This window comes from Coloeus monedula (assembly GCF_965178545.1).
Source record: "Coloeus monedula genome assembly, chromosome: Z".
Lineage (NCBI taxonomy): Eukaryota > Metazoa > Chordata > Aves > Passeriformes > Corvidae > Coloeus > Coloeus monedula.
Window position 1 is genome coordinate 33,215,708 of NC_138822.1, and position 16,465 is coordinate 33,232,172.

The 16,465-nt window shown below is 40.8% G+C and overlaps 1 protein-coding gene across 1 annotated transcript in view; it reads left to right on the plus strand.

Annotated features, from left to right (window-relative positions):
- Nucleotides 1-442: 442 nt before the first annotated feature.
- DOCK8 (dedicator of cytokinesis 8) overlaps nt 443-16,465 on the plus strand; it is a gene marked incomplete at both ends in the record, with an annotated part of 88,992 nt that continues 72,969 nt past the window's right edge. Inside the window, one exon of the mRNA XM_082301396.1 lies at nt 443-495. Within this exon, the coding sequence (XP_082157522.1) occupies nt 443-495 (53 nt within the window). The remainder of the gene's footprint in view (nt 496-16,465) is intronic.

Consider the following 16,465-nt stretch of genomic DNA (forward strand, 5'->3'; position numbering starts at 1 on the left):
CGGTGCCTTCCCTTCCTGTGCGTGCCTAAGCGCTTGCCTCGCCCGCTGCTTTCCTCCAAAATGCCCACGGGGGGCGGCTCGGGGTTCGCCTCTGTACAAGAGGGAGGGGAAGTTCCTGCTGTCCCCCAGTGCCCGTGGGCACCCCGGCCGAGGCGTACAGCCGGCGGAAGCCCCCGGGACGCTGGGCTGGGCGCTGCTGGTGGTGGGGCAGACGCGGCAGGGCGAGCAGCCTGCTGTGCACTAGGACAGATCCCTCCCACTCCGGCCAATTTCGGTGAGGAAGGTGAAATGCGGAAGTTGCCACCCAGAGCTGTCAGTGGATCGTCGGGTTTTTAGCCCGGAGCATGCAATTAAGAAAAATAAATAAATGAAATAAAGCCGCCCTTCGTGCGTACAGCCAGCCTCGGTCCTCGGCAGCCGCCACTCGCGGCTGCTCGCCCGTATGGCGACGTTACCTGCCGCAGACAGGAGGGCGTTCGCCCTGAAAATCAACAGGTAAGCACCTTTCCTCGTACCCAACAACTATCCCTCGCCAGCCTTAGCCCGGCCAAGGGAAGCGTGCGGGCGGCGGGAGCAGGGCGGGACGGCTCCTCCCCTGGAGACCCCCGGGGCGGAGAGCCATCTGAGAGCTCCCGATAGCCCGTGGCCCGCCTTCGACGGGCATGGCTCCGCGCCGCCCGCTGCTCCTGCGGGAGTTGCAGACCCGGGCTGCACTTCTGCTGTAAGGTTTGCCCTGATGAAGCGTACTCCGACGAAACCGGCTGTGGGTCCGTGTCTTCTGGCAAGGAGGTGACGTCCAGTCTCACCCCAGGAATTTGTTCCCCATCTGTTCTGTCCGAAGAAGTCCCGAATTCTTTGGAGGGTCTGCTCAGTGTCGACGGGGCAGGAGATTGGGGTTCCCCTTCACAAGAAGTGGCAAAATTACGTGATCCCTCTAAATTAGCACTCCTGGGAAATGATGAGTTTATGTAGGGCATCAATACTGCAATGACATACATCCCTGGGATTTTTTTTTTTTCATTCTTTCCTCTATGAAAAGGAAAAATCCCCCGATGACTGAAAATATCTCTACCTCCCACATTCCCTCCCTGAACCAAATAAATTAGAGTTCAGCTGTTGGAACACCATACTCTTGAGACTAAACTTGCTGTCTGATAGACTTTGGTGTCTTTTCCCAGGGAAGTGCTGACTCTGAGTTGTACTGTGCTCTGTGGTGACAGTAAGAAACCAAGACAATTATTTTCATATTGTTAGGTTAAAGGAAAAAACAGGCCTCCTTTTCAAGAGTCTTGTCATCTGAGACAAAAACTCTGTTTCCAGGGTGTTGATCTAAGTACCAGGTACCCGAGTTTGCTGACACATAAAAGAACAAATAGGATAATGGCAATATAAACTGAGGATAAGTCTCCGTGTCAAGAGAAAAGTATGCAGAGAAACTCCACCTCCTCAGCAATTTGTTGGAAGACATGGGGTTTGCAGTCAGGGAGGATAAAATTAGCTCCTCTGTGATGTGCCTTTCTCATGGCAGAATATGCATAAGTGTACCTTTCTGTATCCTTTGGGAATTCATTTTAAGTTTATGGTGGAATATTCACAAGAGTGAGACACTGTATTTGGAAGCCATCAGATGAGCAGCTCATGAGAGGGTCGTACCACAATTCCTGATCATTTGGAGACTTGCTTGAACAGAAATCATAACTAGCTGATATTTACAGGGTTTGAGTTATTTTCTTACTTCCTATTTTTAGGGTCAGCTTTTTGGCAGCTTTCCCTAGCTGTGGTGATGGTCACTGTTCATCTCTGTGACTAAAGCCTTACAAAGTGGTGGACTCATAACAATTAGTTCAGCTTCATTTCACAAAGGTTCACAAAAGTTTTGCTAGTAAGAACTGTTGTGAAATTAAATTACTGTTATAATTTTTTTTTCATTTCTTTTTCTTTTGAATCAATAGTGAGATATTCAGTATTTTTCATAGCAAGTTAAATGTTGAAATGTATTATAAACATATTCTGAATATGATTCTGATTTAACAGTTTGCCTTTTTATTTTGTGATCATGGATATTCTCTTTTACACTTACACTTAATTCTCTATTATCAGTACAGTAGATACTTTCTAGAAGGGTATTTTCTTTCCCTTTCTTCAAAAGGAGCAGGACATTTTTACATGATTCCAATGCAGTTTGTTCTGCTGACAGAAGAGTGGTAGATATTCGCATGAAACATTTTTTATGTGGTGTTTGGATTTTTTTTTAAGTAATTTTCAAAATCAGAGGAATAATAGGTCAGTGTGTTAGCTTTCTTGACTGTACACAAAAGGCTAATTTACAGCTGTAAAATTTTGTTTCTTTCTCTTTAGAGTTCATGACTTCTTCAAATTGCAACTTGTAGTGAAAGTTGGACATTACTAACAAGGCATCATTTACAGGAGTTAGTACATTGCCTCTATAGTTACATTGCATTCACTACAAATTTGCATGCAAAACGCTGCACTTTCTTTCTCACTCTTTCTCCTGCCAGTGATTTATGCAAACTATGTACTGTTTTTATGAGGACCACCAGAATTTTAGGCTCTGTTCTGCCTAAACATCAGCCACCTCCTACTAACATAAGGTGTACCCTGGTGTGTTTGGTGAGCCATGATAGATATCTGACCAACCCTATGAACTCTGTTCTGTTAAAAAATAGCTATAACATGATACAAAATATGTTAGTGGTCTCATTATGATTTAAATTTAGTGTGAGTTCATGGGCACTGGAGTTGCAGATGTTTCAGGAACATGACAAGCAACACATTTGTTTAGAGCTAGGTCAAACTTTAAAAGCAGGCCTTCAAATGCCTTGAAACTCTTGTATGCGACCTGTCCACGTAACCATGTTTTCCTATCACTTAATTCTTCCTTCCACTCATCTGGTGTCTGTTGCCCCAACCTGTTGCTTCCTGCCTTTTTTAATCCTGCAAAGACTTGCACATATGTTTTTAATGCATGTATGTGAGTAGTTCCTTCTGTTTTAATAGGATAGGTTTTATGAATAATAATGTTCATTTAACATGTAAAAGTGAAGGAAAAAAATTTTAGTGTCCCTCAAGTTAGGCAGCTGGAAGTCAGCATGGGACACAGAAAGCCATATCATCCTTGCTGAGTTTAATTCGAGATAGTAATTAGAAGATATCTGGATTGTGCAATTTAAGTGTGTCTACTTTCTAATCACAGTATTTATACCCAGGAATCAAGTAAGTTGAAAAATAATTTTGTAAACCACTGAGGAAAAAACAACTCACCATTGCTAGAAATGTGGGCTCTAATATGTACCCGCTGAACAGTGTATGTTTCAGAGACCAGAAAAGCTGAATTTTAGTCAGTTTGTCTCAGTGTTAGAATAAACACAGAAGAGATTTTCTATTATTATTTTTTTTTGTTTAGCTAGTGCAATTTACTGACTTATCTTTCACATAGGTCTTGCAGTAGTAGTTGTTTTGCCTTCAAGTGAAGAAAATTGTGCTTTAAGCACCTACCTGGGGCCCTGGTCACCAACAGTATACATTCAAGACATTTCAACACACAAATTACAAAACAGAAGGTTATCAAGAACAGCAATACAGGTCCATAACATATCACTTAACTTTCAGTCATGTGACTCTTGCAATTAGAAACCCTCCCAATAGGCATACTCCTCAACTGCCTCTACAGACAACTGTTGTCTGAATTTCACAAGTATTACATAAGAAATTTTCAACATTCGTGTTTGTAATTTCATTTCCTTGTCCCTGAAATTTCCCAGTTGTGAAACAAAGTTAGCTTTTCCTGTTCTAATTTTAAGATGTGCTTAAGGATGAGTTTACATGCATAGACATATTAAAAAGAACAACAAACCCACACTACCAATATTAAAGGAATAATTTAGCTAAAGATTTCAAATTTTTAAAAGCTTACATTAAAAGTCACACTCGTACAAAATTCTCAAATTGTACCAGGAGTTCTATTTTACATTAATGATGAAAATACATTTAAATTATTTTTACCTTAAAGGAAAAGGTCAGCTTAAATCTTATATTGTACAGAGTTTCAGGTCTGAAGATCCATAAGAATTTACCCTAAATGACAAAGGGTGTTGTGGAAGAGTCAAGTACAGTCCAAAAATTATCTTAGTGGCAGAACAGATAATTTCCTATATACTATAATAATAGATTTCTATTCAATGCAACCCCTTTATGGGCCTGAGGCTGTCACCTTTGGATTGAATTTCAATAAAGCCCTAGTTGTATGGATATAAAAAGATGTTAATTACTTTAAAGCATTGACCAGACTCCATTGTATACACCCAGCTATTTATTTTCATTATTTTTTTCTTTTCAAACTCTAAATATATAAAGTAAGCTGCAGAGAGGACCTCAGTCTTATGTATGTAAAATAGGTTTCTGTAGTAAATATAAAAATCTAGTGTATTCATGCATACATGTGTGAAATGGTAGTGGTTTTGTATTTGGTACACAGAATATGAAATGTGACAGTTTAAAAAGTAAGATGTATGTATTTCATATGTTAGGTATAGCAATGTTAGTAACAGTTTATAGTAAATGGGCATTTTTCTAAGACTTCCACAAAAATAAATGAGATTATTCTTTTAAATCCTTGGGACAATTACATGGAGTTCATGTGTACAGGATATAAAGATCAGGTTTTCATATTAGATCACTAAAAAGGTTTGCATTGGAAGGGACCTTCAATGATGATGTAGTTCCAAACTCCCTGTTACTGGCACAGACATCTTTCACCAAATCAGGTTTTTCAGAGCCCCAACAAACCTGGCCTTGAACATTTCCAGTGATGGGGCATCCACAGCTTCTCTGGGCAACCTGTTCCAATGTGTTACCACCTTCACAGTGAAGAATTTCTTCTTACTAGCTAATCTAAACCTATCCTCTTTCACTTTAAAGTCTTTCTCCCTTGTTGTGTCACTACAGGCTCCTGTAAAGAGTCCCTCCCCTTAGTTCCTGCAAGTCCCCTTTAGGTACTGGAAGGCTGCTATTGGGTCTTCCCAGAGCCTTCTCTTCTCCAGGCTGAACAAATCCAACTCTCAGCCCATCTTCACAGGAGAGATACTTCAGCTCTCCTCTGGACTCACTCCAAGGGGTCTATTTCCTTCCCGTGCTGGGACCCCAGAGCTGGATGCAGCACTGCAGGTGGGGTCTCAGCAGAGCAGAGGGGCAGAATCCCCTTCCTCGCCCTGCTGGCCACGCTGCTTTGGATGCAGTCCAGGACACATTTGACTTTCTGGGCCTTAGCACACATTGCTGGGTCATGTCCAGCTTTGCATTCATCAGTACCCTCAATTCCTTCTCTGAACAACTGCTCTCAATTCATTCATCTCTCCATCTGTACGGGTCTTGGGGGTTGCCCTGAACACGTTCAATGCCTTGTGCTTGGCCTTGTTGAACTTCATCAGGTTCATATGAGCCCAGTTCTCAAGTCTGTCAGGGTACCTTCCCTCTGGACAGATCCCTTCCATCAAGTGAATCAACTGAAGCACTCAGCTTGATGGTGCATTCAGTCCCACCATGCATGTCATTAATGAAGCTATTAAGTCGTATTGCTCCCTCTACTTGCCCTTGAGAAAAAGCACTCAGTACTTACTTCCATGCTGGGCATTGCGCATTCACTGCAGATCAAGCAGTGGAGCTAGCAAGCTAGTTCCTCCTCCAGCTAAGACTCCATCCATTAAATATGTGTCTCTCCAAATTAGACATAAGAAAGTTGTGGGGTACCATACAGAAATTTAGGTGGGTAACACCAGTTGCTCTTCCCATGTCCACTGATGCAGTCACTCCATTGTAGAAGGCCACCAGATGAGTCCAGCACAATCTGCCCTAGGTGAAGTCATGTTGGCTGTCTTTAATCACCTATCTGTATTCCATGTGCTTCAATACAGCTTTCAGGAGAATCTGTTGCATGATATTACCAAGCACTGAGGTAAGGCTGACTAGCACTGTTCCTGGATACTGGTTTTGTTTGCAAAATGTTTAATCTGGATATAGGAAAGAAATACTGGAGTATACAGGAATATCACTATATTTTTTTCATCTTTCGTTCAATTTTTTCCATTTTTTCAGCTGACTACAACATGTGTTTCTTTACAATTGCCCACAGCATTTATCTCCCATTTCTGGTTTACAGGGATAGATTATAAACTGAGCAAAGTATCTGCTCAATTCTTTCACAGAATTACACAATAGTTGAGGTTGGAAAGAACCACTGGAAGTTATCTTGTTCGGCCTTTCTGCTCAAGCAGGGCTATTTAGAGCTAGGTGCCTATGATCACATCCAGTTAGATTTTGAAGGCCTCCAAGGAGGCAGACTCCACAAGTTCTTTGGGCAATCTGTGCTAGGGCTCAGTCACCCTCATAGGAAAAAAATATTTGACATGCAATCTCCCAAGTTTCAGGGCAGGCCCATTGCCTCTAGTGCTGTCACTGTACATCACTGAGAAAAGCCTGGCTCTATCTTCTTTATCCTTTTAGAAATTTGTATAAATTGATAAGGTCCCCCCAAGCCTTCCCTTCTCCAGGCTGAACAGTCCCAGCTGTCTCAGTCTTTCTGTACTGGAGAGATGCTCTGGTCCCTTCATCACCTTAGTCACCCTTGGCTGGTCTCTCTCCAGTATGTCCATGTCTCTCTTGGACTGAGGAACCCAGACTTGGACACAGAACTTAGGCATGTCTCACCACCATTAAGTGGATGGCAAGGATCATCTCCTTCAGCCTGCTGGCAATACTCTGCCCAGTGCACCCTGGCATAACATCCGGCTTTTTTGCAACCAGGGCATATTGCTGGCTCATGTTCAACTTTGCGGAAGTCATAGTCTCCTAGTACCAATGTAGTCATGGTCCCCTAGTGTTGTAACCGCTGGACTCTGCCTAGCAGGCTGCTGCTGCCTGAGAGCTCAGCGAGGGTTTCCTAGGGCCATGCGAGCAGTCTCATCCCAGAGTCCATTTCAGACAGCCCCACGATCTGGCTCTGGCAGCCAGCAGTGTTACAAGGCAGTGGTGGTAAAGAAGGTAGAGAAGAGTCTCTCCTGAGCGTTTGAGATGGCTTTACTCACATCTTGCCCCCACGATGATCAGAGGTAGAGACACAAGGAAGTCTGGGTGAGGGGTGGTTTTGTCAGGGGCCCAGGGGCGGTCCCTGGGCGGGGTTGGGGTACAGGAGCAAATAGGGAGAAACCGAGGGAGTGTCCAGGGCTAGGGCAGGGAACAGGGGGAACATGTGAAATAGGAAAAGTAATGGATTAACAGATCTCCGCAGTCTAGGACCTCTGATGCTTTTGTGCAAAGCTGTTTTCCAGGTAAGTGCCTTCCAGCATATATAGGTGCATGGTGATGGTCCAGGTGCAGGGCTTTGCACCTGTTGAATTTCAAAAGGTTTCCATCAGTCCATTTCTCTAGCCCATTGAGTTCTCTCTGAATGGCATCATGATCCTCTGGTGCATCAAGAGGGTCATGCTTCACTCTCCTCCCACTTCTGTGTCATCAGTAAACTTGCTGAGGGTACACTCTGCGCTGTCATCCAGATTGTTAACAAAGATGTTAATCAGGATTGGAGCCAGTATTGACCCCTGAGTTTTACTGCTGCTTCATAGCCTCCAGCTAGACTTCTTTCCACTGATCATCACCAACTGTTCAGGAAGTTTTCAGTCCAACTCACTGTCTGCTCATCCAGCTCATACTTCACAGCTTTAGGCATTATTACTTTAGACAGATGAAGAACCCCATCTCTTTACTCCAAGCTGTTATCTCCTGGCTTGTTGTGGCATCGTCTTGGTGTCTTCTGGATTTGTATTCAGCATAAGGAATAGACTGTGCATGGCTCTAATGCAGGTGAAGAGAAGAGAGAGAAGACAGGGTGCTCTGCAACTTCATATGCTACTCATGAAGACCAGTCCCCACGGCAGCTTCTGCACATAGATGTTTTACTTCACACCTGCCCACTGTTTGAAATGAAAGCAGTTTGAGGGAGCAGAAAAGATAAGAAGGTTTCATTCCTGCTGTATCAATTACAAGTGCTCACAGCATATGAATGACTAAGTAGCTATTAAAATCCTCAGATGGCTCTTTCCCTAGGTACGTTGTCCTGTGTCTCATCTTCTGGGACATTTTTACAGGTACTCCTCCACTCCTCCACTCCAAGGGAGAGATGTAAACTGCAAGAATAGTGACCTTCTAAATCTACCACTAAGTCAAGAATATTAAAGGGTAGGGATGGATCCAGTTTATTGTAAATAGCTCTAAATTGATAGAGGTAACTTCCTAATCCCTGAGAAGTTACCTTTTTGTCTATGCTAAAGATAATTCATTTGCCTTTGCTAAGGTGTTTCCAGTGAGCAGTCAAATTTGGATTAAATCTATGTCAGTGCAGTACTTCTAAAAAGTTTTACAACCACATTTGAGCAAACGACAAACTTAGGCAGTATACTCTTTGGCTGGTCACTGTGTATAATTCAAACCAATATCAGCTGATTTGCATCTCACATTCTGGCATTGGTAATTACTGCATTTAAGATCAGCTATATCAAAGCCTGTCTGTTTTTTTTTTACACAGCCTGTTGAATGGTATCTTGGAGTAAGCTGTGCTGTAGACCATATGAGCTAGAATGTATCTGGAGGCCAAAGACAGACAACTGCATGAAAGGAGAAACACTGCTACAGCTTTTGTTATGGACTAGGCTTGGATTGCAAGCCATCATGTTTTATTCACGCGCAAAAATAATAAAAAGGAAAGCAAACAATGTGCAAAGTCATGTTTGTCTGTCCAAAGCTGTGTGCATGCCCTTAAGATGTGTCTAATTCTGACAGGGAACTGTGTGAATATTGCTTCCTCCTGTACCAGAAGTGGCTTGTAAATCAGTTACAGGAATAAGCTGAAGAAGAAAGCAACATCATATGTCTAGATTGTGCCGTAGGGTATTAGTTGATATTATTGTTAGAGATTCCTGTAAGTATCTCCTCATTTTTCAAAGGTGAGGTTATTCAGTATGATGCTTTTGCTGCATTTGGCATCATAGTGTCCATCACAAAGAGTAAAAGCCCTTTCCTTTGGCATACTCTGCAAAAATTGCAACATTTTGTGCCTAAAATATTTTTAACTTTTAGGAAGTAGAGAAGAAATAGCAAGAAAATGCCCTCTTAACTACTTTTCAGAGGGTACTGGTGCCTTTGGTTATTCACAGTGACTTACTTTTGGTTGTTATTGATTACCCTTTCTGGAGTCTGCCTGCCATACAATCAAGGTGATAGTAGCCACTTAAATAGGAGGTTGCCACCCAACCATATCTCTGTGAAAAATTACAAATGCAGGAAAGATAGGCCCCATAATACAAGTGTACACTTTATCAGCTGGTAGGCAGCTGTAGAAACCGTGTCTTTAGAGAACAGTTGGTCATGCGAGCAGAATACTGTTGTTACAGTTGAGACAGATGTTATTTACAGCTAGGAAGCTCTCTAACTCAGACTGCATACTCAAAAAGGGTTTAAAATATAACCATCTATCTTCTATTACAGTTATTTAAGACTAGTATTATACAGCACTTACATATCTGTGCAATTGCTGAACTCAGGTGTAATAATCTCTGTTACATGAGTAATGGGATATTTGCTTTTTCTCTGGAAGATGGCTGCTGGGCTTGAAATAGACTTCAAACTCTGAGCAGAAAAGCTCGGAAAAGCATTTTAAAATAATTTTTTAAGATCTTATGTCCCTCCAGACTTCAGACATCTATGTGCATGGGGAAGCCTAGGCTGCAATTTATGATTAGATTCTCTTTTTTTTGTATAGTCAAGGAAAGGCTAAGCTTACCAAAGGAAAATGTAGATGCAAATAAGAAACATGTTTATGTCCACCAGGTCCTGGGTATGAATATTTCTTATTCATTGTTCCAAACAGTTTTCATTTTCAAACACGAAGTGAAAACCAGCAAGAAAGAAATATTTAATGTTGTATTTTATACCTTCTGCCATTTTCAGGTTTTATGGTCATTAAAAATTACAGTTCATGAGCACAAGTCTGTATAGTTGACCTTTTTTCTATTCTGACTTGACTTTTTAATAGATTTGATTTGAGAAACCTATACCAGACTTTACTGTTGTCTGTAGCAGTAGGAAAAATATAGTCTGTGAATGTGCTTATCTGATAACACAATTATACTAAGTGTTTGCCATCAGAAATGCAGTTACAGAAAATTGGCCCAGGCCTAACCAGCTCTTGGGCCAAGCTCATACAAAAAGTCCCTAATACCTTTGCTCATGAGTTTTGTAGAATTATACTTGCACATGATGAATCACAGTTTTCTGAGCTTTGGTAGTAATGGAGATCTTTTATAAGAGAGTCAGCACACCTGGACTCAATATTAGTATTTTTCCCTAAAGTCAAGTAAACTGGATAAGAGCATATATTATTTCAATTGTCACTTGATCTGAGCCTTACAAAGATAATAGTATCAAGACCTCAAATTTAGAACATTGAGTAAAATGTAACATTTCTCCAAGCTTGAAATTTTCCAGCTATTTTAGTTTGTAACTTACGATATAAAATGTCTTGCATAATCCATATATGTTTGTGAGAGTGTAATATGTAATAATGAAATTTGTACATGCAAGGACAACCAGAAGATGCAAAAATATATTATTTTTAACAATAGTTTTTAATATATGCCAAATTATGTGAACATTCTTATTTTTAAGAGCATGAGCGAAAGATCCAGCTTTCAAATATATTTTAGATACTGCTTTGGCTCCTGCTGAAGTTGAATCAAAATTCCCTGTTCTAGAAATAGCAGGACCTCCTCATGTGCTTGAAATTGGGCCTATTTTTTTTCGGGCTTATTGTCCTACTATGTGATCCTATTTTTTCTAGTTCAACTTACCTCTAAAGAAAAAAATTTTGTTTTAAGACGTGACTGGAAAAAAAAAATTCTCATGTTTTCCATAGCAGAAAAGTCACAGTGAAGTTCCACAAATCTGTGTTCTTAGGAAATGAGGGGCCAATATATTAACACATATTATCCAGTTCTGTCCCATTTGCCTTATCTCCTCCTCTGGCTTTTCACGTACTCAGTATTAAAGACCCTTCTGTGAATATATTATGAATTTATTTGAAGTTGACAGCCACATTTTTTGCTGGTTGATAAAAATACCAACCTTGACCTTGATAAAAAAAATAAAACCTGCCTTATAGGAGCAAAAAGAAAAATTTCCCTCAAATAAAATGTACATGGTCTTTATTTTAATATTATTTATTATGTAATTAATGTCTGACTTTTTCCACTTAGTATCAATAATTGTTTTTTAGTAAAAAAGTGAACAAAGCACAAGAACTATTAAACTTGCTACAGGTTTTGCAAAATTATCAGTATTACAGTAGCATTTTCTTGGTGAAGCCTTTTGGATGGTCGGATAATACACGAGCTGGGATGTTAAGTCCTTGCACTTATTTCATAATCACTGTTGTGAATTGGTGGAACAGTGCAGACAAAACAAAAACCTAAAAGAGTAAACTAACATTATTCTATTACTTTCAAATCACAGTTTAAAGGGAGGATGGCACATACAATCATTAATGGTTTTGAAACTGCCATTATCATTGTTATTGTAGAGAATGTAACTTTTGGGAAACTTTTAAACAGTTTAGCACAAAAAAAAAAAAAAAGCTATGCCCTAACTACAGTGTTTTGCAATGGATGGAATATAGACCTGTATGGTGTCCCAGAGGCTTACAGGGGCACATTTGTTAAAAAGCATTTCTTCAGACATCTCAGATGAAAGAAAATAATAAGGCACCAATGTGAGCTTTAGTACTTCAAGCAGAGAGTGTTATGAGCCACACAAAATTGTCCTTAGATAAATTGAGGTTAATCCATTCAGAATGAGAGCTTTGGGTATATATTGCTGTGTGCTGGTATATTTTAAGGCAACGGGTACAACAAAATAATTCTGATGTTTACACATATATTTGTCTTCTGTTAGCATAATTAATTAGCGTCAAATGAGATATTAATTACAAATTTTCTATGGCATGTATAAACTATCATGACCAGTCTAAGTCTATAATAGGATGACAGATGAAATTGATTTATACTTTCTGCTTTCCAGGAGGTACCACTAAACTATCATATAAAATCTCACACCTAAAACCACTTTCATTGCAAGAGCCAACCAGTCAACAATGCATACACATTGTCTTCTTGAATGTTATATCATAGGTATTCCATATTATCCATACACTGATTAAAAACTGCATAAAAGCATTGTTCATCAGGACCAAATCATAAGTTTTTGGTTTCTTTGCATGGCCAGGATTAGAAAATTAATTTTTATTGGTGCTCATGTCTCTTCCTGAAGGAGAAACAGCAAAACAGAAAAGCAGAGAAAAATCTTCACTGAATAAATATCATACATGACCTGGGAAAAAAATAAAAATTGAGCTCTTGCCCATTTTACTTTGTAAAGCTGACAGCATAATGAAGTCAACGATTTCCTCTTCTAGATTTTTTTCTTTGTTCCCACACCATCCTTTGTAAGAAAATTGTTGTTAAATTTCAACCATCTTTTATAGGATCTTTATTGCTTTAGCTGATACAGAGTCTTAATGTGGCAGACCCCAAAGTGGGCGTGTGCCAGAGGGTGTACAGCCCACCTGACACAACAAGGAAATGGCAGCAGTTCAGATCGACCACTGCTGTAAACAGTGACTAACAAAGTGGAGCACTGGTGCGTTAAGGGCTAATTAGAAACTTAGAAGAAAAACAGGCAGTTCCACTGGCAGTAAGAACAGGAGATCTAAGCGAGACTCCCATATTTGCTAGTTCACAATCTGGATCATTGCCCAAAACTTTGTGCTTGTGTGTGGGAGTGAAGGAGAGTGGTAGGTAATTGTTACATTTTTCTCTTCTAGAGCTTTTTAGTTGCTTGTTTTCAGTTGTAGCTAGAAAAGTTTCATCTTAGGCTCAGAAAAGAGCAACTTGTGAGTTTTCTTTGTCAGTGTCAGATGTAACCAAGACTATATATTTTACCTGCTAAGTAAAAGTTTTTAGTATTTTTTTTTATGAGTCTGCCATCTGTGTACCTTTAAGTGTGAATGTTTCTGTCTTTGGAGATAGTTCTTGTACTCTCTTTTTATTTATGTACTTACTTTCATCTTTCCTTGTTGTCTAATTGCATATGCAACTCTTGCAGAAGACAAATTCAATCTGCTGGAAGGCATTGTAAGGTTGTTAAGGATTACTCTTTCTTCCTCCCCTCTAATAGTAAGTAACTTTGGAGAACTTCATCCAGTAGGCATGTAAAACATACTCTTAAAATTAGGTTTTTTATTATGAAGTTTCTGATTTTCGGTTAATAGGTGATCTTTAAAGCTCTTCTCGTTCTCTTTCATTTTTAAGTTGTTGTTCTCTGTTTAAATTTTCATATTATATACCTATTAACAAAATACCCATTGTGCCTGCTTTTAAATTACGTATTTCAAAGATCTGTGTCATTGAGCAGAATTTACAATGAAACTGCAGAACCTGCTTTATGCATTATAAGCATTCATATAATTTTAATTATAGAACCAGCAGTGTTCAGCCACAGATCTAACCTATGTTAGAAGGAGAAAAGAAATGGCTGTTTTATCTTCCTTTTCTGATACCTCATCTTGGCCCAACTAACAACCCAAATCTCCGAGCTCACGATCCTTCAATGAGCTCTGCCCTGAGAAACATTTCAGAATTTGACCTACAAGATGAATTTAATTTTAAGAACCTCCAGGTGTAGTCTGTTACTTTGGTTACACTGTTGTTTTAATATATTATGCAAACTGTATGCTTTGCATTGGAGAGTATTTGTGAAACACTAAGACTGTGTCTCACCTGCTTGCTAGCAATTGCTGGAGGTTTATGTCTACCTGTGGGACAGACACTGGTGAAGTTGAGATTGAGCAGCACCAGTTCGGGGTCTGGGTTTTGTTTTGGTTGGTTTTTTTTATTTGGCTACTCTCCAGTCCTGTCTGGGTAGATCAGGAAGTCTGGTGAGTTCCCAGCTTTTTCAAGAATTGCACCAGAGAAGTATGTCATCATCATTCAGGGGCCAAGACATCACAGAGTGGAACAACGAGTTCCAATTTATGTTATTTTGCTCTGTGGTTCAGCCAAAGACCTAAAATCTAGAAAATCCTTAGTTTTCTCTCATCTGCCATCTTTCTACAAGTTTACACTATCTTTCTACATGCGTGTGATGTTGACAAACTGTGAATTCAGCAGTAGCCTTTGTGGAAAGGTCTTCACCAAATCCACACCTTTTTATTTTCAGCTAGTGAAAAGGAACAGCTATCAATGTAAGTGATCAGTAGAGCTGTTAATGCTGGTGAGTCCCATTGATGGTCTTTGAAAGGGTTGCAGTTGCTCAGATGCTGTTCTCCAGGTAGTTCAGGGACATTGCCAATGGACTCTTGTCACTATGCAGTCACCAGATGGCTGCTTAGAATTACAGAATGGTTTGGGTCAGAAAGTACCTTAAATTTAGGTCATCTAGATCCAACCTTCCCCTTCATGGGCAGGGACACCTTTCACTAGGCCAGGTTGCTCAAAGCCCCATCCAGTGTACCCTTGAACACTTTCAAGGTTGGGGCATCCACAACTCCTCTGGGCAACCTGTTTCAGTACCCACCACCTTCTGTGTAAAGAATTTCTTCCGAACATCTCATCTAAATTTCTCCTCTGTCAGCTTACAACTGTTGCCCCTTTGTCCTGTCACTATTTGCCTGTAGAAAAAGTCACACTCCTTTTTCTTGACATATTCCATCAAGGCAGTAAAAGGCTGTGATGAGGTCTCCCCAGAGACTTCTCCAGGCTGAACAACCCCAAGTCTCTCAGCTTGTCTTTGTAGGAGAAGACCTGCAGTCCTCTGATCATCTTCATGACTCTCCTTTGGACCTGATACAACAGGTCCATGTTTTCCTTGTGCTGAGGACCCCACACCTGGACTCAGTACCCCAGGCAGGTTGCAGAAGGGCAGAGTAGAGAGGCAAAATCCCCTTCCCTCAACCTACTGGCCACAGTTCTTCGGATGCAGCCCAGGATGCAGTTGACTTTGTATGCTGTGAGCGCACACTGCTCAGTCATGTCCAGCTTTTCATCCAGGAGAACTCCCCAGCTCTTCTCCACAGGGCTGCTTCCAATGAGTTCTTCTCCCGGTCTGTACTCATATCTGGGACTGCCCTGACCCAGGGACAGTACTTTGTGCTTGGACTTGTTGAACCTCATGAGATTCTCATGGACCCACTTCTCAAGCTTGTTCAGGTCCCTCTGGGTGGCATCCCTTTCTTCTGTTGTGTCAACTGCACTGCTCAGCTTTGTGTCATCTGCAAAACTGCTGAGGGTGCACTTGATGTCACTGTTGATGTCATTGATGAAGATACGGAAGAGGACCAGTCCCCAGACAGAGCCCTGAGGAACAGCCTCCACCTGGAGGGTCCACAAGAGCCATTGGCCACAACTCTCTGGATGTGTAGATGCAGCAAATTCCTTACTCACTGAATAATCTATCCATCATAGCCGTGCCTCTCCAAACTGGAGATAAGCTGTCATGTGGATAGTGTCACAGAAGCCTAGGTGTATGGCAGCAGTAAGACTTTTGTTGTTGACCATTGCAGATACTCCATCATATAAGACCGCCTGGCTGATCAGGCACAATTTGTCGTTAGCAAACCTGTGCTGGCTGCCTTGGATCACCTCTTTGTCTTGCATGTGCCTTAACACTGCTTCTGTGAGGATCTGCCCCATGATCTTCCCAGGCACAGAGGTGAGGTTCACTAGTCTGCAGTTGCCTCTGTGTTCCTTCTTTCTCCCCTTTTTAAAAATGAGAGCAACGTTTTCCTTTTTTCAGTCAACCAGGATTTTACCTGACCACCCTGACTTTTCAAATATAATGGAGAATGGCTTGGCCACAACACCAGCCAGTTTCCTCAGGACACTTTCAGTGTCTTGCTGCTGTTGCAGTGGGAACTTCCTTCCTAATACCTTACTAGAGCTTTCTTGCTTCAATTTAAGCACATTACTTCTTCCCTCTAGGGACATGAACTGTTCACCATTTTCTTTACATATTTCTATCTTTTACATAGTCAAGGACTATGCTGTCTTCCTTTTTGTGACACATCTTGTTTTTTCAGTCTTTCCTCCTGAGTCATCCTTCCCAAAATGTTTAGCCTTCTGACTGCTATCTTTTGAAGCCTTTTAAATTTGATTGCATCTTACTCTGTGTTGTTATAAGTGTGTACATCAGCCCAAGTATGTCTCATTGGCTTATATTAACAGAAATAGCGTCAATTTCTCCTCACTTGTGGTACTTTCAGTAAGTGTCCCCATACAGTCTCTCAGTGTCTCTTCTGTGACATGGCTATTTCTTTCGACAGTTAATTTCACTTTTTGTATTTCTGCTG